This window comes from Suncus etruscus, chromosome X (assembly GCF_024139225.1).
Source record: "Suncus etruscus isolate mSunEtr1 chromosome X, mSunEtr1.pri.cur, whole genome shotgun sequence".
Taxonomy (NCBI): domain Eukaryota; kingdom Metazoa; phylum Chordata; class Mammalia; order Eulipotyphla; family Soricidae; genus Suncus; species Suncus etruscus.
Window position 1 is genome coordinate 78,362,157 of NC_064868.1, and position 27,409 is coordinate 78,389,565.

Consider the following 27,409-nt stretch of genomic DNA (forward strand, 5'->3'; position numbering starts at 1 on the left):
TTGACTGATAGCATGGACTCGAAACCAGCTTTGACACACCATGGGATCAGAACTATTTAAGTCAAAAAGCTTAAATCCTAAGCTCCACGCTAGCATGGTCTCTATACATTTTATTTAATTTTTATTTAACCACCACAAATTATAGTTACAAAATATTGGTGATTCAATTTCAGATGTGTAGTATCCAACACCAATCCATTCTCCAGTGCCCACTACCCTCCACTAATGATCTGTCTCCTTCCTACCCCAAAGCTATTTCTGTGGTAGACACACTTCCTCTCAGTGATTATACTAGTGTTCCCTTCCTTAACTTATCGTCCCCACATCTGTATGGTTATTACATGCAGACAAAATAACTTTTCTGGGGCTGGTGCTGGTAGAACCTTTTCCTTGCACATGACTAAGCCAGATTTGCTCACTGGCACCCCAATAGGTCTCTGGAGCCTGCAGGAGGGATGCCCTAAGTGCAGAGCTAGAAGTACAGCCCTTAGAACTGGTGAGTATATCATTCAAAAAATCCTAGTCCCCTGTTGACTCTAGACAAGCATGTTTGTTAAAATCTCTAGTGCATATTGTATATTTGAGGTTTGCAAATGATATGTCTTCAGTGTTCTCAGCATTTCACAAATGCTAACAACTAGTGAAGGTGCAGGTAGCTTATAATTTGCTTGAGTGTGGTGAACAATTCACATATGTTGTGGTTGGAGAGAGGGCTTCAAGGGCTATAGTTTATGCTTTCCATGCTGGAAGCTCATATTGAATCCCTAATACTTTATGGTCCCAAAAGTCCCCAGAGCACTATATCAGATGTAGACCCTATCACCAATATGCATGACTTTAGAAACAGAACAAAATTCTGATGTTCTCAAACTTCGAACCTTCTGATAAGTTGTCTCTACATGACAATAAAACATAAATTTTATCAGTGTCAGTAGCTACTACCAAGTCAGAAACCAGAAAATGACCTCCATACTCTATGACAAAAGACTGAGTATTCTGAACTCTGAGTAACAGATTTCCTGTAACTTTGCATTGTTTTTGTCAAGCTCCAGAAGTACCAACGTAATTTATCCTTGATTCCTGCTATCCTGAAAAAATAAGGTACAGCAGTGAATGGGGATTTTAGTAAGTCAACCATCATACTGTTGCCTGGAATTATCTGTACCAAGGTTTTGAGATCAGTGTGGGAACTTTTTCTGCATCTACACTAGTGTTCTTTGGAAACTCTGCCTTTTAGGATTCTTAGAGGCATAATCCAATGACCACATCTTCAAACTAGAGACCGTTGCTCTCATTGTGGGGTGGGAAGAGTAGGGAAATATTTATAATTGAGTTTTAAAATTAGTCTAACTCTCCTTATAAACTCTCTCTGCTGGTAAAAAAAAAATTCCTTCCTTAAAGGAAGGAAGTAAAAGAAACTGATGAAATGAACCAAGTAGAACTGATGAACTTTGATTTACATCAGGAAGGATGGAGGCATTACAATGAAGAAACATACAAAGATGATGAGCATCATTCCAGGGGTGGTGTTCAGTGTCAGACCTCTAAATAGAGCCAGTGAGTTACACACACTGCTGGCATTTTATTTTCAGTAGTGAATGATTAAAGGACTATCTGATATACCCATTACTTGCAATGGTTTGTTTTCAAATTCAACTATAGTAGTGTTTTAAAAGTTAAATGAATAAACTCAAATATGAAAGCTCAAAAATACAATAAAATTAGCATAAGCCACTGTATTATTTTTAACATCAAGGTAAATGGCATAGTTATTAAGGATGACCAAACTTCAAGCAGAAATAAGGAGAGTACTAAGAATATCATGTGCTTTGGGAATTTATTGGGTTATTACTCTTATGGCAGGTAGATTTTCATCTGAGATGTCTTAAATGCATAGCATCATGTTACCTAAAGAAAACAAAAGATTTATGGGAATTATATTTCTTCTTTTACATAAGGCCACACCTGACAAAACTCAAATGAGTAGTGCTCTGGGGTCAGCATAGCCACATCTGGTAGGGCTGGGGGAGCCATCAGGGATATATCTGATAGTGTTCAAGAGGGTCATACAGTGCCAGGGATCTTGCACCTACTAAACATTTTCTCTAACCCCCTACAGGAAAGATACTTCTTAAAGTGTAGTTTTGTGGGGACCTCACGAAGGACTCTATGACAGATAAATGCACCAGATTTGCCAGTATGATCCCTGGTGTCACTCTTACATGCTGAGGTTAGTCCCTAAATTCTGCAGTCAAATATCCCCAGCACTGCAACAGAGCACAACATCCAGGTGGGTGCCTGTATGTGTCTGTCTGTGTACATATGTGTGAGTACCACAGCTCCAAAGAAACAAGAAAGCACTGTAAGCAGGAGTGTAAATTTTGTGTATAGATATGGAAACATGACATTGACTCTATTTAGCACTATGACCAGAATGGACATGAGCTTCAACACTAAAGTCTGCTCTCAGTATGTACCCTAGACCCTTGTGCAAGCATGCCAACTCAGCATGTATGTGGCCCCTGGTTAATGCCCAAAGAAACAGCAAACAGAAGGAGGGGGATGATTACTCACTCGTCTTTTTCCTGAAAAAACAGCTGCTCCTGTTCTGTCAGTAGACAAGACAGTGGGTTTTTGACTGTGAAAGAAACACAGAGCTTATATCAGCAGCAATTTTCTTCGTTGAAGACCAATTAAAACCATGTAATCTCACTATTCACAAACTTGAATCCACCACAAGGAAGGCCCGTCTCAACCATCTTCATCAAGCATTAAATACTGGAGGTCCTAAGCAGAGCTGCCTCTGCGAAAGGACTTGGAATGAAGAGTTTGATCTATTACTTCCCCACTGCATCTCTAGCAGTGGAGTTTATTTTCTAGTGTAAAATTCGTTCTCCCCAGAGATTTAAACAATTCCACCCAAATCCTGGTCTTCTGCTAATTAGCTTAACAAATCCTCTGATTCTTTTTTTTTATAATATAATTTTTATTTTGATCATAGTGGTTTACATGTTGACAATAATATTTTAGTTAAATATTTACATAACATCAGGGAGGATTCCCATCACCAAATTGTCTTCCCTTCACCTCCGTTTTTGTCCTATCTCCCATATCCACTTCCCTCACCCCCAGGGCTGCTAGAATATGTGGTCCCCTATGTACCTATCCTACCACATAGTAGTCTTGCATCTGATTGGTCTAGGTGTCTCCCTAATTTCCCCCTCTAACTGGGAGGTAGGCCTAGCTAGTTAAGTTTGTGTGGTTTGGTCTGAAGAAGAGAAAAGTAGTAAACTGGGGTAAAAGTCTAATACTCCAAAAGTGGGCAGAGTCCTTCTAGAGGTTCTCATCATCGATTTGGGGGGCGATGGAGAAAAAAGAAAATGAAACATTCCATCACAGAGAGATCCAAATCAAGACAACAATGAGATACCACCTTACACCAGTGAGGATGGCTCACATCAAAAATACTGAGAACAATCTTTGTTGGCGGGGATGCGGTATGAAGGGACCTCTCATCCATTGCTGGTGGGAATGCCCCCTTGTCCAACACCTATGAAGAACAGTCTGGAGAGTGCTCAAAGAACTCAGAATTGAGCTCCCATTTGACCCGGCAATTGCACTCCTAGGTATATACCCCCAAGTGGGAAAAACATTCATCCCAAAATACGTGTGCACCCCACTATTTATCGCAGCACTCAGTATAATAGCCAAATCTTGGAACAAATCCTCTGATTCTTAAGAGAAGAAAGTAAATGTCACCGACATTCCGTGTAAAACTTATTATGAAATGTGACTCAATGAGCAGTCACTGTGCTTCTTATTCCAAACCATGCAAACTTTAATGTACCTGTCAAGACTTCCTGGTGCTTCAACAAAACACTTCTCAATTCTTTTAACCATGTCAGCTTCACATCTATATTCGGAGCCTACACATTAAAAAAGGAAGCAAATGTTAGAGAGAAGAGGGCATGTCTCCATGAAAAGATGTATTATAATTAGAAAAAGGTATATTATAGAACAAATCCAAGTGTTTATATAAAACATAATCCATATCCTTATCTACTGTGACTAAGGAGTATCATTTTGATTCTTAGAACTTCTTTTTTATTAATTTTTATTGTGGCCGAAGTGAATTACAAATCTTTCACAGTAATATTTAAGGTATATAGTGACAATGAATCAGGGGCATTCTCACCACCAGTGTTGTCCTCCCTCCACCTCTGTTCTCAGCATACATCCCATATCTCCCTCCTTTAACCCCCCCCCAGAATACTAGTGTAACTGGTCCCCACTTGCACAGCTTGTTGTAGATTGGATATAGATTCTGTATTCCTTTACTTTGGGTTTGATGTTCAGGTCTGATCATTTGATTCTTAGAACTTCTATTGAGCAGATAGTCATCAGTCAAAATCTTTATGAAATGTCTTTTGAATAAGAATTTCCAGAGAATAAATGTGAAATGTATTCTATTGCTTTTTTTCTTTAAAGAGGGTTATTTTAACCCTCTAATTATATCTTTTAAGATATAAATGCTTTTGAGTGAAATAAAAAACGGTCAAACCTAAATACCTAAACCGAAGTCAACAACAATGTAATCAAAAGTCTCAAAATATAACAAGGGACCTGTTACACTAGCAGTTCGAAGGGCTAAGGGTGGATATATGGGATGCGTGCTGGGAACTATGGTGGAGGGAAGTCAACACTGGTGATGAAAATGGACCTAATTCACTGTCAATATGAGCTGAAATACAATTGTAAAAGACTTGTAATTTACATTGGTCTCAATAAAAATTAATATATATATGCTTAGAATTAGAGCTTGGATACAGAGTAGGGTATTTATCTTGCACATGGCTGTTACAGGTTATATCATCAGGACCCCTCATATGGTTCTCCCAGCCCACCAGTAGTAATCCCTAATCACAGAGCCAGGAGAAATTTCTGAGAATTAACAGTTTTGACCCAATACCCCTCCAAAATATAAGTGCACGTGGCTTTATAGTGCCAATGACAAAAGGTAAACCTAAATGGACTAAAGACCTAGATATTGACCTAAATCCATAAATTGCATAGAGAAAAGCATAGGTAGAACTCTGTGACATTGAAACTAGAGACATCTTTAAGGATAAAATACTACTGACCAAGCAAGTAGAAGCAAAGATAAATTTCTGTCTCTCAAAGAAGATGTTGACCAGAATATGAAAACATCACAGACAGATCACAGATTGGGAGAAATTATTTTCCCACCATGCATCTGACAAAAATTTAATAACCAAGATATATAAAGCACTGGTAGAATTATATATATACATATATATAAGAAAAACATCCAACTCTATCAAAAAATTAGAAGAGATGAACATAAACTTCCTCAAAGAAAAAAAATACAAATGGCAAAAAATATGTGAAAAAATTATGTCCATCACTAATCAGGGAAACAAATTAAAACAGTAATGAGATAGACTGGCACACATCAAAAAATAAAACAAGCAATGTTGACAAGGATATAAGGGAAAAGGGACCCTTATTCACTGCTAGTGGGAATGTCAAGTGGCCCTGCATTTTTGAAAGACAGTTCATTAATCAAAAAACTAGGAATTGAACTTTCATATGGCCACTCCTAGGGATATACTCCTAAGAGCACAAAAAGCACAGTACAGAAAAGACATTTGCACTCCTATGTTTACTCTAGCACATTACATAATAGCAAAATATGAAAACAACCCAAATTTTCACAGAGAGATAAATGGATAAAGAAACTATGGAACATGCACACAATGCAGTACTATTCAGTTGCAAAAAATGCATGTAATTTGCTACAATGTGGATGAATCTGGAGAGGACCATGAGAGGACCATGTTGAGTGAAATCAGTGAGAGGAAAAGGAACATACTCAGAATGATTTCTCTCATATGTGGGACATAAAGAAACTTCATTGAAGAACATCAAATGCCCAGTGACAATGGAAAAAAAAGAGCAAGAGAACTGGTCTTCAGTAGGACGCTTGCCACTGATGAAAGGATAATGTAGATAATGGAACAGTAAGACAATGAGTGAGGAAAAAAGTGACTAGATCAGAGGCAGGCTGAGGGTCAGGGGGAAAATTGGGGACATTGGTGGAGAGACTGGTTCTGAAACAATGTATGACTAAAACTCAATCATAAATATCTTTTATCTTTGAAATTCACAATGGTTCAGTTAAAATTAGATGAAAATCATATAACTGATTTTATCTGCAATTTTGATAAAATTAATCAAGTAGTACTGCTCCTTGAAAAGACAATCTATTCGAAGTAATCTCAATAAATTGTGTCTGCCAGAAAGTTTCCTTATCCAGTGTTAAATCTAAATCAAACCATGAAAAATTATTTTATGAATTATAATGATCTGGTGCACAATTAAAGAAAAATACGCTCTGTTGAGTTCTTTCAGCAGATGAGAACACATTCACCTGGCACAAGTCAGAATATACTTATTTAAAATGACAGCATTATCCTGAAATGTCATATTTCTCTCCCCTTTTCTGAAATGCAATGGGACTTACTGTGTATCTGGCCAGGGTTCTAATCATTTTTTTGGAACAACAATCATATCTGAACTGTCAGATATCCCAAATCATATAACTAGGCATTATCTGAATGTGTACACAAGAGAACTCAGAATTAATATAAAAGTCCTAACACTTGCAACTTGATAGGAAAAAGGAAAGGCCTGCCAAACTCTTGGCTTTCAGCTAAAGTCATTAAGTTTCTTAGTATAAACTTTGGAAACTTAGAATCCTAGAAAGCATTACAGACATCTCAAAGTAATGATAATGTGTGGTAGTCCCCCCCCCAAAAAAAGATTTATGTTATATCACAATGGAAACTGATGAAAAACATTAATGTCATATGTATTAAGTAGACAGAAATTTCTGTCTTGTAATCAAAAATAATTTCCATTACAAAAGTCAATTGATACTGATCTGTCAGCCTCCCTAGATGAAAATTCAAAGTTTTAGCAATATATTGCAAGTATAGTCCCTAATATAATTTGAAATAACGAACCTGGACGATGTAAATTTCTTCCTTCCCACCACACCATATTTCAAATTTGCGGGTGTCGCCTTTTACATATTCAGTGATTCCAATTTCATCCAGCTGCAACAAAGAAGTTGAGATTTTTAGTAAACATTGTTTTGAAAATGATCTTATAAATACTTTGATGATGTTTTAAATTCAATGGAACTTCTCACAGAAACAGAATATATATTTAATATATATTTTATTCCAATAATAAGAAATGGTAAATAAATCATGGTTCATAACATTTATGGTTTATATTTTGAGCAACTTCATTAGCTTACACTATTCTTCTTCCTTCTTTTTCCTTTATAATTCCTGCACCAATTACCTAAGGGACAATCTCACTCTCTAGCCCATTTAGGAGTCCACCAAATGAAGTTCAATGAGGTGATATTAATAGTAGTACTAGTGAGATTCCCAAAAATCAAGGGAAATTTTGCTTTGGGGCCACATCAGCAAGCTCAGCGGTTAATCCTGACTCTGAGCTCAGAAATCACTCCTAGCAGGCTCAGGGAATGATATGCTATGCCAGGGGTCGAACCCAGGTGAGCCACATGCAAGGCAAACACTCCAGCCACCTGAAATAGTTTTTATCTTTATTGTATTTATATACCTTATCATTATAGATTAAATAAAATATAATACATATACTGGAAATTTAACAGTATAGAAAATATTAATATTCTTCATTTAATTTTTTCACTTACAAATATCTAAAGGAATAAAATTAATTTGCAATGTGTGAACTGTATATATGTTCTCAAATCACAAAATATAGAAATTTAATTGAAAATCTTTTACTATGTCTGCCCCCAAAAAAAAGCCTAGGCCCTGATGGACTCACTAATGAATTCTTTCAAACCTTTCAAAAGGAACTACTACCAATCCTGGCCAGGCTCTTTCTTGGAATTGAAAAAACAGGAACATTTCCAAACAGCTTTTATGAATCAACATCACCTTGATACCAAAACCAGACAGAGATGCTGCCAAAAAAGAAAATTATAGAACAATATCCCTGATGAACAAAAATGCAAAGATCCTCAAAAAAATCCTGGCAAATAAGACCCAATGCCTCATCAAGAAGGTCATTCAGTAAGATCCAGTAGGTTTCATTCCAGGAATGCAAGAATGGTTTAACATTCATAAATCTATCAACAAAATACACAATGTCAACGACAAGAAACATAAAAATCACATGATCATATCAACAGATGCAGAGAAAGCATTTGATAAGGTCCAACACCCATTCTTGATATTAAAAAAAACTCTCAGCAAGATGGGAATGAAAGGAACCCTTCTCACTATAGTTAAGGTCATCTACCACATGCTAATGTTAAATATTATTCTCAATGGAGGAAAAACTAAAAGCCTTCCCTCTAATTTCTTGTACAAAACAAGTCTGTCCTCTCTTACCACTCCTATTCAACATAGTCCTTAAAGTACTACAGCAATTAGGCAATCCAAATGGATTAAAGACCTTGATATCAGACCTGAAACCATAAGGTATATAGAACAACATGTAGGTAAAGCACCCCATAACATTGAGACTAAAGGCATCTTTAGGAGGAAACAGGATTCTCCAAACAAGTTAAAGAAGAGATAAACAGATGAAACTATATTAAGCTTAGAAGCTTCTGCACCTCAAGGAAAATAGTGCTCACGCTAAAAAACCCACCCCACAGATTGGGATAAACTATTCATCCAGGGCCCAGAGAGATAGCACAGCTGTGTTTGCCTTGCAAGCAGCCGATCCAGGACCAAAGGTTCGAATCCCGGTGTCCCATATGGTCCCCCGTGCCTGCCAGGAGCTATTTCTGAGCAGACAGCCAGGAGTAACTCCTGAGCACAGTTGGGTGTGGCCCAAACCCCCCACCAAAAAAAAACAACTATTCATCCAATACCCATGAGATAAGGAGCTAAGATCAAAGCTATACAAGGTGATGACAGAATTTTACAAGAAAAATACATCTAACCCCTTCAAAAACTGGGGAGAAAAATAAACAATTTCTCAAAGAAGAAATACAAATGGCCAAAAGGCACATGAAAAAAAATGCTCCACATCACTAATCATCAAGGAGATGGAAGTCAAAACAAATATTAGGTACCATCTCACACCACAGAGACTTGCACACATCAAAAAGAAAAAGAACAATCTGTACTGGTGGGGATGTGAAGAGAAAGGAACTCTCATTCACTGCTGGTGGCAGTGATATACCCTAGGAACACAAAAATACAATTCAAAAATCCCTTCCTCATATCTATATTTATTGCAGTGCTATTTACTATAGCCAGACTCTGGAAACAACCAAGATGCCCTTCAACAGATGAATGACTAAAAAACCATGGTACATATATACAATGGAATATTATGCAGCCATCAGAAGAGATGAAATCATGAAATTTACCTGTACATGGATGTACATGGAATCTATTATGCTGAGTGAAATAAGTCAGAGTGAGAAAGATAGACACAGAATAGTCTCATTCATCTATGGGTTTTAAGAAAAATAAAAGACATTAATTTAATAATGCCCAGAGACAATAGAGATGAGGGCTGGAAGGTATGAAGATATGAAGGTCATCACAAAGAGTGGTTAGTGAAGTTTAAAAAATAACTACACTGACAAATATCATAACAATGTGAATGAATGAGGAGAGAAAAAGCCTGTCTCTAATACAGGTGGGGAGGGAAGGAAATGTGGGGCATTGGTGATGGGATTGTTGCACCGGTGAAGGGGGTGTTCTTTACATGACTGAAACCCAACTACAATCATATTTGTAATCAAGGTGCTTAAATAAAAAATAAAGAAATGTACATTAAGATAAAATAAAGAATGGTGAGTACAATTAGATAAATAACTACACTGACAACTATGGTGACAATGTCAGTGAGTGAGAGGAGTAGAATGCCTGTCTCGAATACAGGCGAGAGGTAAGAAGGGAGATTGGGGGCATTGGTGAGGGGAATGTTGCACTGGTGAAGGAGGATGTTCTTTATATGACTGAAACCCAAATACAATCATGTATACAACAAGGTGCTTAAATAAAGATATTTAAAAAAAGAAACTTCTGGTTCAGAATAGTGCAAAGATCATTAGAAAGTATGCCATTGATCAGTAACAACACCTGGACAGGATGAAGTTAAGCCAATAGTCTTTGAAAGTGAGAGAAAAGCTCATTAGCTATAGAGAGAATCTGCACTGATCCTCTCCCAAAAAAAGGGAAGATTCTGAAGCCTACATAACACACTGAGTAGTAGGTCTAGCAGTCATTTATCCATGGATTCTTATAAAAAGTATAAAAGTAAGTAAATAAAGCTGAACTTCTATATTCTTCAGTAAGCAGCATTGCTTTTCTGTTAGTAATTCCATCCCTATTCTTCCATAGATGACTGACTAATCTCTTTGATTAGGGAAACTGCCAGGCATTATTGGAAAACAAAAGGAAAACAGATTGATTTCCAATCTCCCTTCAAATGCCACATATTATTTATTTGCTGTGTCTAGTAAGTCAACATCCCATCTGTCTACCTTCCATTAAAATGTGTCTTGCATGTAGCCCACCTCTGTTTCCATGGTAACCATTGAATTCTCATAGCTTTAGTAACTCCTTCAAGTCCCTCCTTATTCTGAGGCACTCTAGAAGTACTCTGTTGATGTGCTCATTATTATGACACACACACCCCCAAAAAAGAAAACTTCAGAGGAGATAGCTCAAGTGGTAGGGTACATACATAATATGTTCAAGGCCACCAATTCTTTCTCTGGCACCACAGACACCCTTGACCACTGCCAGTGAAGGTGGTCCTTATATAAAAAAATTTTAAAAAATGCATCATAAATCAGAAATGCTACCTACCATAGTCTTAACTAAAAAGTGAACCCAATAGATTTGAGTTAAATATGCCCAGGGAGAGAAGGTACTTCCCAATCACTAGGGAAAAGAGCTGGAAGCTAGTTTGCTAGCTGATGTGAATGACAAGTTCATGTACATCTTGTTAATTTTTCAATATTTTTGGTGGAGAGGGATTTGTGTCACACCCAGAGGTCCTCAAGACTTACTCCTGGTATTGTGTTCTGGGTTTATTCCTGGTGAACTTAGATGAATATATGGGGTTTGGGGTATCAAAACCAGTTCAACCATGTGCAAGGTAAGTCCCCTAGCCACTGTACTATCTCTACAGCCTCTCGATCAATGTTTATTATAGAAATGCAGCACCTTTGAAATAAGCAATAATTGGAGGTCAGTTCCAAATAGCTAATGAGCAACTGGGCACTTATAGTGGAAACTATGAGAATAAGAGTTATTCTAGGGCCCGGAGAGATAGCACAGCGGCGTTTGCCTTGCAAGCAGCTGATTCAGGATCAAAGGTGGTTGGTTCGAATCCCGGTGTCCCATATGGTCCCCCATGCCTGCCAAGAGCTATTTCTGAGCAGACAGCCAGGAGTAACCCCTGAGCACCACCAGGTGTGACCCAAAAACCAAAAAAAAAGAGCTATTCTAACACTGTAATGAGTTCAGAAATAAAGCACTGCACTTGTACTCAACACACCAGATTGGACTTAATTAAAGACTCAATGATTCAAAATCAAAAGATATTACATATGATTCTCAGAGTGCCACCAAGAGTGATCCCTGAGTACTGCTCCCATTCCAACATCAAACGAAAAAAGGAAGCAAGAAATTTTAACAACAGAAAACATAGCTGCTGACCAGGCAGGAAAATTCATAAGTAAGACTTGCTTATCTGGGATCTTTCTAACCTAACACTTCAAGTTCTTCTTGATTACTCCTTCTGAACTCAGTTCAGTTTACTCAGTTCAGTTTACTCCTCAGTTCCCTAATATACTGACAATAACAACTAGGACAAAACATGCTCCTGAAATATGACAGAGACTAATCAGGGATTCTACAATCTCAATTCTCTATTAACAAATGACTCTATGTGAACCTTTTGAACCTTCATAGATAAAATCAGTTGGGGGATGATACAACAGCATTTGCCAATTCCAGACTCATGTAACCTGAAATTTTGTCTTGTCAAAAGTCAAAATCCTTTGGGGAGTATCATTGTATGACCTTTAACTTCCTCCAATGAAATTGCTCTCATTTTAGCACTAAATATTAGGACAGAAAGATTACTGAGGCTCTGCAAGAGAGGAGAGTAATTTTAACAGACAAGACAGGTATGAAATGGGTTCAACTCTAGATAACCCTGAATACTCAGGAAAAGAAGTAAGGAATGGAAAAAGGAGATGCCAAAATTAGGTGAAGATACGTTCAATTCAAAAGTTATCCATTGGGGGGCTAGAGCCATAGTGTAGGAGGAAGGGCTTTAGCCTTGCACCCTGCCTACCAAAATTTAATCCCCAGCATCCCAGATGCCTCTCCCCAAAGCCTGTCAAGAATAATTTCTGAATTCAGAGCCAGGAGTAACCCCTCAGCTCTACCAGGTGTGGCCCAACAAAAAATGTTATCCCTTTTTGTTGTGTTTGCTTCTCTGAAAACCACACCCATTGGTGCTCAGGGATTACTCCTGGCTCTGTACTCAGTATCATTTCTGAGTGTGCCATAAAACAGCCAGTGACTGTTGTAAAATAGTCAGCATTTAAAATATGCAATGCAATAGTCTTAAACCCTGTATTATTTCTCAAACTTGACGTGTCATCCCTTTTTATATTGCTTCAAAGAAAAGAAAGAAAATCCTTTCCCTTTGTCTTTTCTCTGTGACAAAAGCTCTTTGTTGCCAATGCTATGCACTCCACCTAGTACCAGTGGTCAGGTATTGCTTCCTAAGGATGCCTGATTGACAATGGCACCCCACAATGCAAAATTTGTCTGCAGGGCGCCAGAGAGTTCCCTAGGAGACTGTCAAGGATTGGAGTAAGAGAGCAGAAATAGAAAAGGATAAAACTCTTCCCTTCCTTCTCATTGCAGAGAAATTTTACCCCAAATCTATGTAAGCATCCTATTTAAACAAAGGGATGTGTAGCCAAAGCAAAATCATCAGTAATTTCAGCTGAAATGGCAAACACATAGAGAGCAAATACTATAGCAGCACTACACAGTTTAATGGACTTACATTCAAACTGTTCTTAAAACTGTAGGAAGGTAATCGACAGGCACCGTCTCCACCGTCAACACGCTTTTTACAAAACACAATGGCTTTTTCATACAAGAAAAGGTGTCGCTGCATAGGCTTGAATCTAGCAAACTCCTTCATTTTGGTGGCCCCCTTCCGGTGTCCAGCCCAAACGCTGAATGCATTTTGTGCGATCATCTTGCCAAGGTCATTTATGTTTCCCTGAAATGGAAAATGAACACTCATTGGAACGAAGCATAGCTACATTCAGAAGGTAGCCATCATTATGGTGATGAAACTGCTTCACTTGGACCTGAAGAGTCGCATACACTGTTTAAAATTCCATTCATAAAGAACAGGAGGTGATAATGGTAAGTGCATATATGAGGAAGCAAATACTGAAGAGGCTTCACTTTGATGCAGACTGTGAATTAATAAAGGAAGAAAAACTGGCAAGCAACAACAAAACAAACGCCTCCACTTTTGTGAAACTACAGTGGTTACTGGAATAAAAGGAGAGGTTATTGAGAGTAATAGGAAAAGGGCCTCTTTGGTGGCAGATGGCACGAGAATCGAAGGGTTCAAGGAAGAAACGGTCATCAAGTCTCCCTTATAGAGGTATGAAGCCTGTACCCCTAAAACTCCATAGTATTATGAATCAATAAAAATTCTTCATCAGGCCATTTTCCACTAAAACCTGGCATGTGTCATACTGTATAAAATTACCTTTAGGAGTGGAAGATTTAAGGCTCCTTCTTATAGCAGACTGTGTTAATCCATGAAAAAGCATTGAATTTAGGATAACTCATCCCATCTCTTCCTCAATCCTGATTGGTGCATGAAATCTACCAGTCCCGTGTGTCTCCACCAGGTGAAGCTAACTCTAAAGAGTTGATTTTTTTCACCTGTTCTATATCTCTCCTAGACTAGGACAAGCAGCAATTCTGAGACAATTAATCTCCATAGAAGACCCAAATATTTCTTCTATCAAGACCTAAACTTGTTAGACTGTTGGGACAAGAGGAATATCACAAACCCATTTGACTGCTGATCTAAAGCCAATTCTCCACTTAGCATTATTAGGAATACTGCTGACATTTACTTGTCCATTAATCTACCTTTCAAAGTTGGTTCCAAGAGAGAAAGAAAGGAATGTTAAAGAGCTTATCCACTAAAAAAGGAAATAATCATTGCAATTTACTTACCTTGTAGCCATTTATTGCAATCTGATGCATAGAGTCATTGACTGACTTCAGCAGATCCAGCATTGTGTCAAGTGCCTCCTTTAACTCATTGGTTCCAAGACAGTCTTTGCTATATTTTAATAGCTCCTGGAAACAGAAATATGGAATTAAATGTAATATTGGACAGATATTAATAGCTAAAGAAGATGAAAAACCTTTGGCTAGCATGCTTTCAAAGAGGAAACCAAAGATAATCTCTTCTTTGAGTAATGTTCTTCATATGCTATTTGTCACATTATTACTATATTTAATTGCAATGTCAAATTTGAGGAAAATGGAATAATGATGAAACAGAAAACAAGGGGCATTCAATGTTTTTAGAACTGAAGAAAATAGCTATTAGGACATACTATATATTAGGTATTAACGTTATTGCACTTATTTTGATCCTCTACATAAGACATTTTGTTTTGTTCGTTATGCACATACCTAGAACATGGTAATAATTTTAAATATGCTATATTGCATTAATACCAAATAAAATTGTATTAACTCTTTCACTGTACATGATATAAGTGCCACTTGATTTTTTTATTGAGAAGACTCATGAAATACAGATTCAAACTTCTAATCAATTTTTAAAATTCTGTTTAATAGCAAAAGTTCCTCAGTAGACATTACACACAGACTAGTGTAAGTTGTAAGGGCAAATAACTAACTAAAAAGGGTTTCATAACAGAATAGATACCCAATCTACAACAAGCTGTAAAGTAGAAACCAGATACACTAGTATTCTGGGGGGTAAAGGAGGGAGATATGGGATACATGCTGGGAACAGGGGTGGAAGGAGGACAACACTGGTGGTGGGAATGCCTCTCATTCATTGTCACTATGTACCATAAATAATTCTGTGAAAGATTTGTAATGCACTTTGGTCACAATAAAAATTTTAAAAAAAGGGCTTCATAGGTTCTTAGTTTTATATGTCTCTCTTTTTTTGGCATGTGTAACACCATAGGGAAGAGTATGGCATTCATTCCCTTGCTACATCTAGTTTTTGCAAGTTTATCTAAGCATTTATCATGTATCTAAGAGAGTAACTTTTCAACCACTTTCCACACCTGAATCAGAGAAGTCAAAAAATAGAGAAAGTTTATTACAATTACCTTCAGTAGTAACTGATACTTAGTGATTCTCTGCACTGGTTTGAGCAAATAGGAATCCAGACGAAGTCTGTGTTTTAATTTCTTTTGGCATTCCTGTCATTAAAATTTAATTAACAATAAATTTAAATTGTCAAGTACCTGTGAAAATGCTAAATATTCATTGACTACACTCAATAAATTCAAAATTCTTATATCATTGTTTCGTTCGTTGGTTTCGTTTTGGGGCCACATTTGTTGATGTTCAGGGGTTACTCCTGGCCATGTGCTCAGAAATCGCCCCTGGCTTGGGGGACCATATGAGATGCTGGGGGATTGAACTACGGTTCGTCCTGGGTCAGCCTTGTACAAGGCAAACACCCTACCACTGCACCATTGTTCCAGCCCCAAAATTCTTATATGTTAAAGGAAAATTTACCAGAAAAAATACTGTTGCATATAGTTTCCTAATTAAGGAGATAGGATAATAGAAAAAGCTGTAAGTAAATATGATTGCAGAGAAAATTCTAAAATTTCAAACATGAAAAATACTTACTTGTATATTCACAATGATACAGAATTTTTATAAGATAAGGATGCAGTAAATGACCAAAGGCAAAAATGAAAAAAAGCTTTTCTATTAAAGAATTATACAAGACAATTTTTAACTACTCAGATCCATAGGTAAGGATCAAAAGAGAAATAGGTTGCCTGAATATAAATCACCCTGCATTTGAGAAGAGTTGTTTTCTCATATCACAAGAAAAATAGAGCTTTTGTCAACTAGTGCTATATTTTATCTCATTGTTGTTTGATTCACCACAACTATATATATATATATATATATATATATATATATAGGACATGACTGGAAAAATTGTTGGATCCATAATTACGTCAAGATGGATCTGCTTAGGATTAAATGTATGTATGTGTATATATATCATGGAAAATAAAAAGGAAGTGAGAGACGATATATTTGTGAAAAATAAAGGCCTCTCCTCTCAATACGAATAAAATTCAACATGTGTTCAAATTCAGATCACGAAATGATAAGAATATTTATTTAGTTTTTTTTTTTACTGATGAAGATAAAATTCATAGAAAATACCATTCAATGTACTTATAGAGGATTTTTATAACTCTTACAATTTGAAGAGTTTGCGATAGAAAAGAAGCATAGACTAGAATAGACTGCAATAAAATAGAATAGAATAGGGAACTAAGCAAATGAAAAAGAAAGTTGGAAGGAAAACAAATTAGAAAGAAAAGCAGTCAACTTATATTATACTGCACCATAGGATTTGTTTGTGTATAGATACTACATACATTGAATACTTTAGCACTCCCTCAATGTGATTACATAGAACTACATTGGATGATATGGAAGGGAAATGATATGTATTGTATTATCATAGTGGAGTTGGTGATAGGAGCAGGGAAAATGAAACTGAGCAAAAGATTCCCTTTTTTATAGTGATAAATACCTGGCTAAGCATATTACTTGGAGATAGAGAGTATGGAAAGTAGCTAAAGTTTTCGACTTTAAGGAGTATGTTTGTGCATGTGTGTGTATTTTTGGGAAAGTCAAATTTTTCTTTGTATCTATCCATCTATAGAACTTATTTACTTAGAGTATAAAGTAAATTTATAAATAAGAAATAGTCCTGGATCTTTCAGAAAGAGGATACCAATACCTGCATAATTACTATACCTGAAAAAAGGCACATTCTGAAAACTTCTTCCAAACTGCTTCTGATTTGGGTTTATTCTGACAATATTTTGCATACATCTTAAAATCGTCTTTCTGTGATAAACAAAAAATTCAAATGTATTATTAAATTTCATGTGTATGTTTAATAAAAAAACACTAGACAAAATGATTGTGGCTAAGTATTCTAAAGAACGTGGCCTAAAGAGCTTGTAACATAGTTGAGAGTTATGGTGTTGAGAAAAGCCTTCTCTAGCTGACCTATAAATTAGACCAATTTTTTCATATCTGTGAGTTAATAGGGTACCAAATCTTATGTCCTTTCAATACTACTAGTCTCTCAGTTCCCTGATGAATGAATTGGTAGCTAACTTTCAAGGACTTTGGCCCATCACTCACACAGCATCATAGCTCCATAACCACACGTGACATCTATCAAAGATAATCACTTCACCTAGAATAATCTTTGACTCACATGATGTGCTACCCTTTAACATTCATATAATGAGATAGCTCTTCTTTAAGTCCTCCTTTATACCTCTCATCTATGTAAAATAACCTCTTCTTGAGTACTTTATAAATTTCTAATATAGCTCAACTCACACAGTTAAGTCACTCTTGAGCTTGATATCTATTTGCATTGTCTATCATGGCACTTGGCATACAAGTACGTGTTCTATAGATTATGTTAAATGAACAAACATAGCATTTATAAAACCACTGCTGGCTGGGAAGAACTCTGCTAATCTCATTAGAAATACTGAAAAATGAACAGGTTATGGATCATGCCTCAGAGACTTCATCTAGTTGAAGAGCTTTCGTATTACATAGTAGATTTACTTAGTAAATGTAAAATTCCCAATGAGTAACACAGACATTATGCACTGCAGGAGTCCAAACAAAAGGTGCCCTATGGCTTAGGGAACTAGTGAAGAAGTTGGCCAGAGTTTAAATGTGTTGACAGTTATGTTGAGAAAGGTAATGACCCACAATTCTTTTTAACCTTATTATTTTCTTACTCCATAAACACTTTCTAGAGTAAGAAGTTTTCAATAACGAATCCAATTTACTCTCAAATTAAGTCTAAATGGGTATTTCGGGAAGAATTAGAGGTAGAAAACATTCTAAGAGGAAAAGACTTTGATGGAGGGGAATGGGATTACACAATCTGAGTAGTGAGTTGTACTAACAAGTCATTGTATAGAGAGAGATGAGTCCCCTGAATGATGTCATGGAATATAAAAGCATAAGAAGCTCTCTCTCCTTTGCAAATTTGAGTTTACTGTAGATATAGTAGAGAAAAATTTGGAAAATCTTCTTTTCTGTTCATTTATTTAAATTTTTAAATTTAAAAATATTTAAAACATTCTGATATATGAAGTTATTCATAGTTGAGTTTCAGACAATATTTCAGCACCAATCCCACTACCAGTGTCATTTTCCTTCACCAATGTTTCCAGGCATCTTTGAAGCTAAAATTAACTAAGCCAAAAATGTTTGTGTGACGATTATCCCACTCTCACAATTTCATAATCAGAAGGGTCCCTAGAATCCTGTGTTCACCTTAAGGGTCAGTGCCCTCAAGTTGAGCCACTGAGACATTCAATATTATAGAATTCAATGGCTATTGCATTGATTTCTGTAACAAAAACTAGGTATAGCATTGACTACTTGCTAGAATGAGAGTCTTTTACACCAAACATAAAAACATATAAAACATTCCCACCTTTTCTCCAAATCTATTCTTTTAAAAACAAGTTTTTATTTTTGTGGCTAATATGACATATTTTAAATAATACTTTAACTAACCCTTTCCAGGAAACAGGGTCCCACTCTTTCTGGAGCATTCGCGCAGCTTTCCAGACTGCTCATGAAAATGCTGTGAAAATTTCAGAGAAATAAATATGACATGATTTAATATGAATCCAATAAATTGGTGAGTAATTCCTTAAGTAGTATCAGAAAAAAAGAAATCTTATCTTTTCAATTACATACTTGTTGTGGAATTCATATATTTCTGCCATATTTCCAAAGAGAACATCCTTTTTGTTTCTCAAGGCAGGTGGCATAAGACCAAACATTTCTGGATTATCCATCTCCGATCTATAGCCCTAAAGAAAACACATTTATTTATTTATTTAAAATATTCATACTGGCAGCCAAAACTATGCCTCCTAGATGACATGTCACCATGTCTACATCTGGCAAGCTCCATTGACTCATTGACTGTTCTTGAAGGAGATATAAAATAAGCCGTGAAAAACGATGGGTAAACCGGCTATCTAGCTTAAAGCTGGTACTTTTGAGAGGAGAATAATGGGTCAATTCCCTGCCCTGAAAAATGGCACAGCAGCTATACTCACCACCCACAATCACCATTTTACCCATGGCCCTGCTTCATGACTCCTCTATAGCTCTCTACAGGGACATCAATCTGTCTAAAAACTCCAGTTAAGCTAGTATTTGGGCTGACATCACCAATACCCTTTTTTTTTTTGAGTGAGTGCATGCACTCTTCCCCTGCCTCCTTGTACTTTTGTAAGCCCTGGCAACCAAAATCACACCTCACAAAAGCCACAGTATCATCCACAGTGCTTGGAATTCCTGAACCACATATATGCAGTCACACGACAATTCCAAATCTTTTAATACTGTCATTCCAGTAGGAACACACTAATTTAGATGTCAACTTGTATTTGAATCTCCCTAATATTCAGAAACTAAAGAATTAAGAGAAAGATCAACTAGCAGCAAGAGCTCAGTAAACTTTCTGACAATGACTTAATGACCTTATGGAAAGATGTAATAGCTTTCACAAATTTTCTGTTGCTGTACTCTTTCTCATCTATCTTTTGTTTTCTTTCTCTTTTTCTTTTTTATTTCTTTCTCTATTTTAGTAATTTTCCTCCCACTTACATGAAAACAAGTGTATTATGACCAACTATATAACATATGGTCCTTAAATAGAATAATTTACCTATTTAAAATATACAAGCTAACATTTGATTGGGTCACCAAACATAGAAATAGCAGAATGTAGAGTGGATGAGTGGGCCGAGCTGTTTTTAATGTCAAAATTCAAATTTTTCCATTTCTAATGTCATTCATTTTTGTTTTGTTTTGATTTTTGATTTTTGGGTCACACCCAGCAGTGCTTAGGGTTTACTCCTTGCTCTGCACTCAGAAATCGATCCTGGCAGGCATGGGGGACCATATGTGATGCCCAGGTTCGAACCACCATCCGTCCTGGATTGGCTGTGTGCCAGGCAAACACCCTCCTGCTGTGCTATTTCTCCAGATGCTCAATCATTGTTTTTAAAGAAAACAAAGACAAGGTTTCAACATGTAGAATATTCAACTGAATATTCAATAAGTAGACTAAAGTGATAACTCTTTCAGTTTCAGAATATATTATTGGTTGTATAAAAATAGAAACAAAGAATAAAATTTATTTACAGGTCATTAATCTCTTCTTAAACTGGCAGCAAGTATTTAGGTTACTATATAAATATGACCTTTGTATCAACTGGATATTCTGATAATTTTGGTTCCTTGAATCAAAATCTCTAAAGAACACCCAAGAAATAATTACAACAATCTACTCTATTCCTAAGAGAACAGCTCATTAATTCAGCAATAAATTCCGAATCTATGATTTTTACTTCTGAGAATGACCCAAATGTGAATATATCTTCAAACATAAGAAGAAATACCTGCTGCTGTAAATTGACAATCAAGAAAGGGGAGATTAAAAACAATACTAAGACTTCTTTTTTTAATTTTTCTTTTTTTAATTTAATTTTATTCAATTCAAACCATTGTAATTTACAAAGTCATTCATAGTTGGTTGTCAAAATACGATGAATCAGGGTCAGTTTTACCACCAGCGTCAAACTCCACCAATATTTCCCAACTGCATACCATACAAGCCAACCAACCCCCTGAGCACTTCTTAATCAATGAAGCAAGGTAACATGGGGAAGGAAGAAGGAGAAGAAAAATAATGTTGGAGTCACTTACCAATAAAACAGAAAACAGCTCATGGACATACACCTTCTCTGTCTGTATCAGCTCATGAAGGACATGTCTAAAACAAAAAGACCAGAATTATCAGTTATTTAATTGGTTCAGAACAGTATCACATTTTAATTCTGATCCTTATAGGTTATCAGAGATAACACTTTTAATATATAGAAAATATCAATGATTTTTGTTTTTTCATAAAAAATGTAAAATCAATTCTATAGCTTCTAGAATTGATACTACCCATAATCTCTGAAATATATTTTAGAGAAAGAAAACTTTTACTTGATAAATGATAGCTAAATGATAGATAATTTAATTTAATGATAAATCAAAAGATAAGGTTTAAGAAACTAATGTGATAAAGAACTTTATTTCTAACTCACTATGCTTAAAAATCATTTATTAAAAACTCACAAAATGTGTTCATAAAAATCTGGCAATGTTTTTTCTGTTAACCACAGTTTCTGAGATAAAATTCTTTTTCAAAAAAAGTGACATTTATATTTATACACAATTTTTCACTTTTTCCAATAATGATCTGAAATATTTTAGGATATGCAGCCGATTTATTATACATATATATAATACATCTATCCAATTACAGAACAAAAATAAGTTTCTGAAGTAATTATATTCACTGTTTTTTTAAATGATAGTCAAAGCTATAGTGATCAAAACTTCCTGATACTGGAAAAAAGGTAGGCTTTCAGATCAGTGAATCACAACTCAAAACTTAAAGCAAATATTAATTTTAATTTTAGATAAAAGAGCTAGAAACATGAAGTGGAATAAAGATAGCCTCTTCAGCAAATGATGCTTTAAAACTGGATAAATACATGTAAAAATATTAAAGCTCGATCTGTATCTCACACTTTACAGAAAAATCAATTCAAAGTGGATCAAAGACTTGAGATGGAACCAAAAACTATAAAATACAAACTACAAAGTAGAATGATCCAAGATTTGGACCTCAGAGGCATCTTCAATAATCTGATACCATTGGCAAAAGCAACAAAATCAAACATTAACAAGTGAGACTACATCAAATTAAAGAGTATCTCATGGCAAATGAAACATGTTCTAAAACTAAAAGACAGCTAAATCAATAGGAAAAATATTTTTATTCAACATATCAGATAAAAGCTTGATATCTAGGATTTACATAAAGTACAAAGAATAACAAAAAATTTTAAATTCTTAGCAAAAAAATAGGAAGAAATAAACAGGCCCTTCTTACAGAAAGGCACATGAAAAAATTTTTGGCATTAAAAAACTGTTCAGCATGAAGAAACTGTTCAACATCACTTATATTTAAGAAAATGCAAATCAAGAAATAATGAGATATCATCTCACATTGGTGACACTGGCATGTATCAAAAATAGTAAACAAAATTTGCTGGTGGGGATGTGGAGAAAAAGGAACTCTCATCTACTGCTGGTGGAAATATTGTCTGGTTCAACCCCAATGGTAAATAGTATAAAGTGTCCTCAGTAAAATTAGAATTCAGTTGCCATATGACTCAATAATATCATAGTTGAGTATCTTCTTCCAGGGCTTAAAAATATTCATACAGGGACCGGAGCGGTAAGGTGTTTGCCTTGCACGTGGCTAACACAGGACTGATCCCGGTTCAAATCCCGGTATCCCAAATGGTCCTCCATGCCTGCCAGGAGCAACTTCTGAGTGCAGAGCCAGGAGTAACCCCTGAGCTCCACCGGGTGTGACCCAAAAACCAAAAAAAACAAATATTCATACAAAAGGACACATGCACTCCTATATTCATTGCAGCATTTATTATAATATCTAAGACATTGAATCAACCTAAATGTCCAACTACAGATAAACGAATCATGAAGATGTGGTACATATCACAACGGGATACTGGGCAGCTGCAAGGAATGATAAAATCATGTCATTTGCTGCAACCTGGTTGGAATTGGAAGATATGCGGGGTGAAGTAAGCCAGAAGAAGAAAGACAAACAAAGGATGATCTCACTTATTTATGTTATATATGTTATATAGAACAACTGGATGGGGAAATGTAATGAATAAGGGGAAATGCCTAGATCATCCTTGACCCCCGAGCTTAAGGTGGAGTAGGACAGAGAAGGGAATGAATCGAGGCAGTAAGGAAGAAGATGAGAAAGGGACATATATGGAGGAATGGGGCTTTGGTCCTATCCATGTTGTGAGTGAGTGATATACACAAAAATTCAAAACACAGACTCAACAACACTGTAAACATGAGATCTAAATTGCAACTACCAAACTTTGTAATATGCCTGTCAAGCTGGCAGGTAGGGATTGGTCATGGGGATAGAAGATAAGGAAGAATAGGAACACTGATGATGGAAGTTGATACTAGATGTGGGATTGGTGTTGAAATATTATGTCCCTAAAACTCAATCATTAATAACTTTTAAATCATGGTTCTTTAGCTAAACAAAAACATTTAAAAATAAAAAGATATATTTTCATTCAATGTAATTTCCTATTGGTATTATTAAAAATAATTTTATTGCTCTCTGATATGAGCAATTCATTAGTTTAACTTTAATTTTGATCTTTTTTATTTCTATTTTAACAAATAATATTTAATGGTCTAAAAATACATAAACCCACACAACTTTCTCTAAAATACAGAATTTGAAGGACAGAAATTCTTATATCCAGAATACTTATAGAAATGATGAAAATGGTAAAAAAAGACTAGTATTAACATTAATAAAATAGCATCCTGTCTGTCCATACATCCTTTTGTAGTTTGTGAAACACTCACTTTCACCTCTTCAAAGAAGAGGTGTTAAAGTTTCTGAATAGGTCTAATCTCTTATCCACAATTATTCAATAGAACATATGTGAGTTGGGGTTAAATCTGAGACTTTTGAGATCTAATTGTGCCCTTTTCATTACACCCAGATTTCTATTCTGCGAATTAAAAATCTAAGCCCCATTTGCCTTGAACATCAAATCAAATTTCTTTATCATATACGTTCATGAGCTTAGATTAATAAATAAAATAGATAGTTAATAAAACTTACTGCTTTAAAATTTTCAGATTATTGTCACTGTTCACACTGGGAGGTGGATCAGAATGTCTCTTATCCTGAAAATCATGTACCACTTCAATCTAAAATATAAAAATAAAAGATAACTTAGCATTTGTGGTTGGTATCATTTTTCTTCAGTATAATCCAACGGAAATCAAGTTTTCTCTTGATTTCTAGACCTTGCTATATAGAAAATAGAAAAAATAATCCTATGGTGATGATTTTTTCAGACATAACTTTGATTAGTACAAGTAACAAAATTATTTGAATTATACAAGTGAAGAGGTTTAAGATACTAAACATTTCCTTAAAAACTAAGTATCGTTATTTATTTTGTACTTCAGGGAATAATTCTGAATAAGATAATTTTCCAGGTATCTAAAGTTTAGTAACTGAAGAACCCAAAGAGCTTCTTATCTTTAATAATTGTAATACAAATGTTTCTAAGAACAATACATGATTTTAAAAAGCCCTTTTGTTTTGGTCTTAAAAACACAACCCATTGGTGCTCAGGCCCAGGTTTCAATACTGCTGAACTCAGGGAATCATATAGAGTACTGGGGATCAAATCCCTGTCTACATGCAAGGCAAGTACTTTATCCACTGTGCTAGCTCTCTATCCCTGTCTGCAATATTTTGAATTCTTTAGCCAAGGTTACTTGAAAACATTGATTCTTTTTCTAATGATTCAATGGCATTCTTATGAACATGGATGTTGAGATAAAAATCTAACAAAAAATTGCAGGAATAATAAAATGTGCTGATCTATCTCTTGTTTCTTGAAATGTCTGGAAACTAGGCATGCCTATTTCTATCATGTATTACTTGTTGCTTCCATTGGCCTTCCTATTCTTAATGTTCTAATTTACTTTGTAAACTCCACATGACTTAGCTTGACCTACTAAATCAATAGCAAGAGATTTGGGCTAGCTATTTTTTTCTCAGAAACACTAGGGCTGTTTCGGGCAGTCGCACTGCCAAAGATCCTCACTTCCCAGTGAATGTGCTATTACATTATAACAGCTATAAGATAGAATGAAAGGTAGACCCTACCAAGTGAACAGGTTTCTGCAAAATATGACCTTCTTTTTACAAACAAGTGTGGCAAAAACCAAACACTTAAGGACCAAGCACAGTCCTAGGAGTGAACACATATCATTATAGCTATTCTTCACAGAAATGTCCTAATTATCCCCATTTTACAGATGGGAATACCTGAGGCTTGGAGATGTTTAGCAATAAGGTCAAGATAATCTACTAAATTAGTGATAAAGTAGAGTCTATAATCTACGACTGCTATCATGCATCTTCCTTCTCCGAGTGGATTTTGACTTGTTAAATGTGTTGAATGCTCAAAACATAATCATCATTTAGAAGGTATCATTATGACAAAGTACTGCATATTCTCCTTGTGATATATGTTTACAGCGTTTAATCCAGCTGGTTTGTTAAATGTAAATTTGGAAATTTCATAAGATCAAGTTGGGGGCAGGAAAGATACCACAAAGGTTAAAGCACTTGCCTCACTTACAATTTAATCCCTGACATCACATACAGGACAGCATTGAGCACCTCCAGGGGTGACATCTAAACACATAGCCAGGAATAAGTAGGTCCTGAGCACCATGGTGTGAGTCTACTTCCACAAAGCAGAAAATATAAATGAGTTTTGGATTTGCATGGACTTGAAACTGGGTGCAACAGCTAGGATTCTCACTCGACAATGTATACCTACTAATTCTTTCCCTGGGTATGTGCAAATCAGTCCACATCAAGGACTTTTAAGGTGTATGAGGTTAAACTAGAACTAAAGAATAGATCAAACCATGGAATTGAACATTTAGCCGGTTTTCATCATGAAAGCAGTAACTGTCGCTCTACATTTTGATAACTTGTCATGATATGTCCAAGTAGACCTGTTCATAATTATAAAACAACATTTAGAACACCCACCACATGCTGCTTGTTATTTATTTTCTCTTGACTACAACTCCATCATGAGGTTTTCTACTATTAATCCCCATTGTATTTGTAATGAAACATATCCAACATTAGTCAGTTAAATGATGGAACTGGGATTAAAAATCAGCCTGGCTCTCCAATCTGTTTTCCTATGCTAATATGCCTCTTGGAAAAAATGCTAGAGTCCATTAAATCACTGAGGACACAGAAAAAATACAGGTTTCGAAGTAATGATGCCTGAATGTCACAGAACCTGTGAAGGTCTCTTGTATCAAACAAAATTAAAGGAGGGGTCAGAGAGATAGCGCAACAAGTTGAAGTGCATACTTCGCATGAAGATCTAAATTCAATCTTGGACAATGTGTGGTTTCCTTTGACCATCATTAGGAGTGACCCCCCCCACCCTATGACTAAGCTGAAAGTAGGCCCCTGAGCTGGGTGTGGCTCCATAACCAAAAACTAGGGGCTAAAACCAGGAAATGAATAGATGTCTATTTTGAAGGCCAGTGTATGGACCAGTGGAAGATTTTTGTCCCAGTTTCACACTTGCAGGATTAGAATCACTTATGAGAGAAATGTCCTTTGGTAGAAAGGTACAAACAAAATCTAAATGTATGGATGTGGGGTCAGGGGAGAGAGAAGCTGGAACTTAAGAGTATTCACTCTGCAGAAATTATTCTGAACTTGAGCCAAGTCTTAAGAAACTGTTCCTACATCTGGAAATGTGCCAGTCCTGCAATTAGACACAGTGCGGCAGCAGCTTTTTCTTGGAGATTAAATGGGTTTTCATACACACAATATTGGTTCAGTGAATTAATAGTATGCTTTACATTCCCCTACAAAACATATGCACAAGCCAAGTTTACAACAACAGCAACAATTCCAATTTTGGATTAATTAATGATATTTACTTTTATGTTGCTCTGACTTTGACTCCAAGTCTTCTTCCCTAGTAGAGAAATGTAGAGAAAGATTTTCAAACCAGAATTAAAGTCAACACTTTCAATAAAAATACTTAGAGAGTAAGTAGAATCATTATTCTTCCTTGTATTTGCATTTTAAATCACATTATACCAAACAATTGATCGGTCAAGCTTACTAGATGATTTGAACTTATTTTTTTATTTGCTGTCTAATAGTTTTTTTGCTTTTATTTATTTATTTTATAAAGATGACTTGAACTTCT

The 27,409-nt window shown here is 35.7% G+C and overlaps 1 protein-coding gene across 1 annotated transcript in view; it reads right to left on the reverse strand.

The window, feature by feature from the left end:
• MCF2 (MCF.2 cell line derived transforming sequence) overlaps positions 1 to 27,409 on the reverse strand; it is an 82,760-nt gene that overhangs the window by 18,302 nt on the left and 37,049 nt on the right. Inside the window, exons 11-22 of the mRNA XM_049767476.1 lie at positions 27,135 to 27,172; positions 24,253 to 24,341; positions 21,204 to 21,270; positions 19,179 to 19,294; positions 18,993 to 19,062; positions 17,187 to 17,279; positions 15,497 to 15,589; positions 14,352 to 14,477; positions 13,147 to 13,368; positions 7,047 to 7,139; positions 3,848 to 3,926; positions 2,575 to 2,638 (exon numbers count right to left, since the gene is read on the reverse strand). Of these exons, the coding sequence (XP_049623433.1) occupies positions 2,575 to 2,638; positions 3,848 to 3,926; positions 7,047 to 7,139; positions 13,147 to 13,368; positions 14,352 to 14,477; positions 15,497 to 15,589; positions 17,187 to 17,279; positions 18,993 to 19,062; positions 19,179 to 19,294; positions 21,204 to 21,270; positions 24,253 to 24,341; positions 27,135 to 27,172 (1,150 nt within the window). The remainder of the gene's footprint in view (positions 1 to 2,574; positions 2,639 to 3,847; positions 3,927 to 7,046; positions 7,140 to 13,146; positions 13,369 to 14,351; positions 14,478 to 15,496; positions 15,590 to 17,186; positions 17,280 to 18,992; positions 19,063 to 19,178; positions 19,295 to 21,203; positions 21,271 to 24,252; positions 24,342 to 27,134; positions 27,173 to 27,409) is intronic.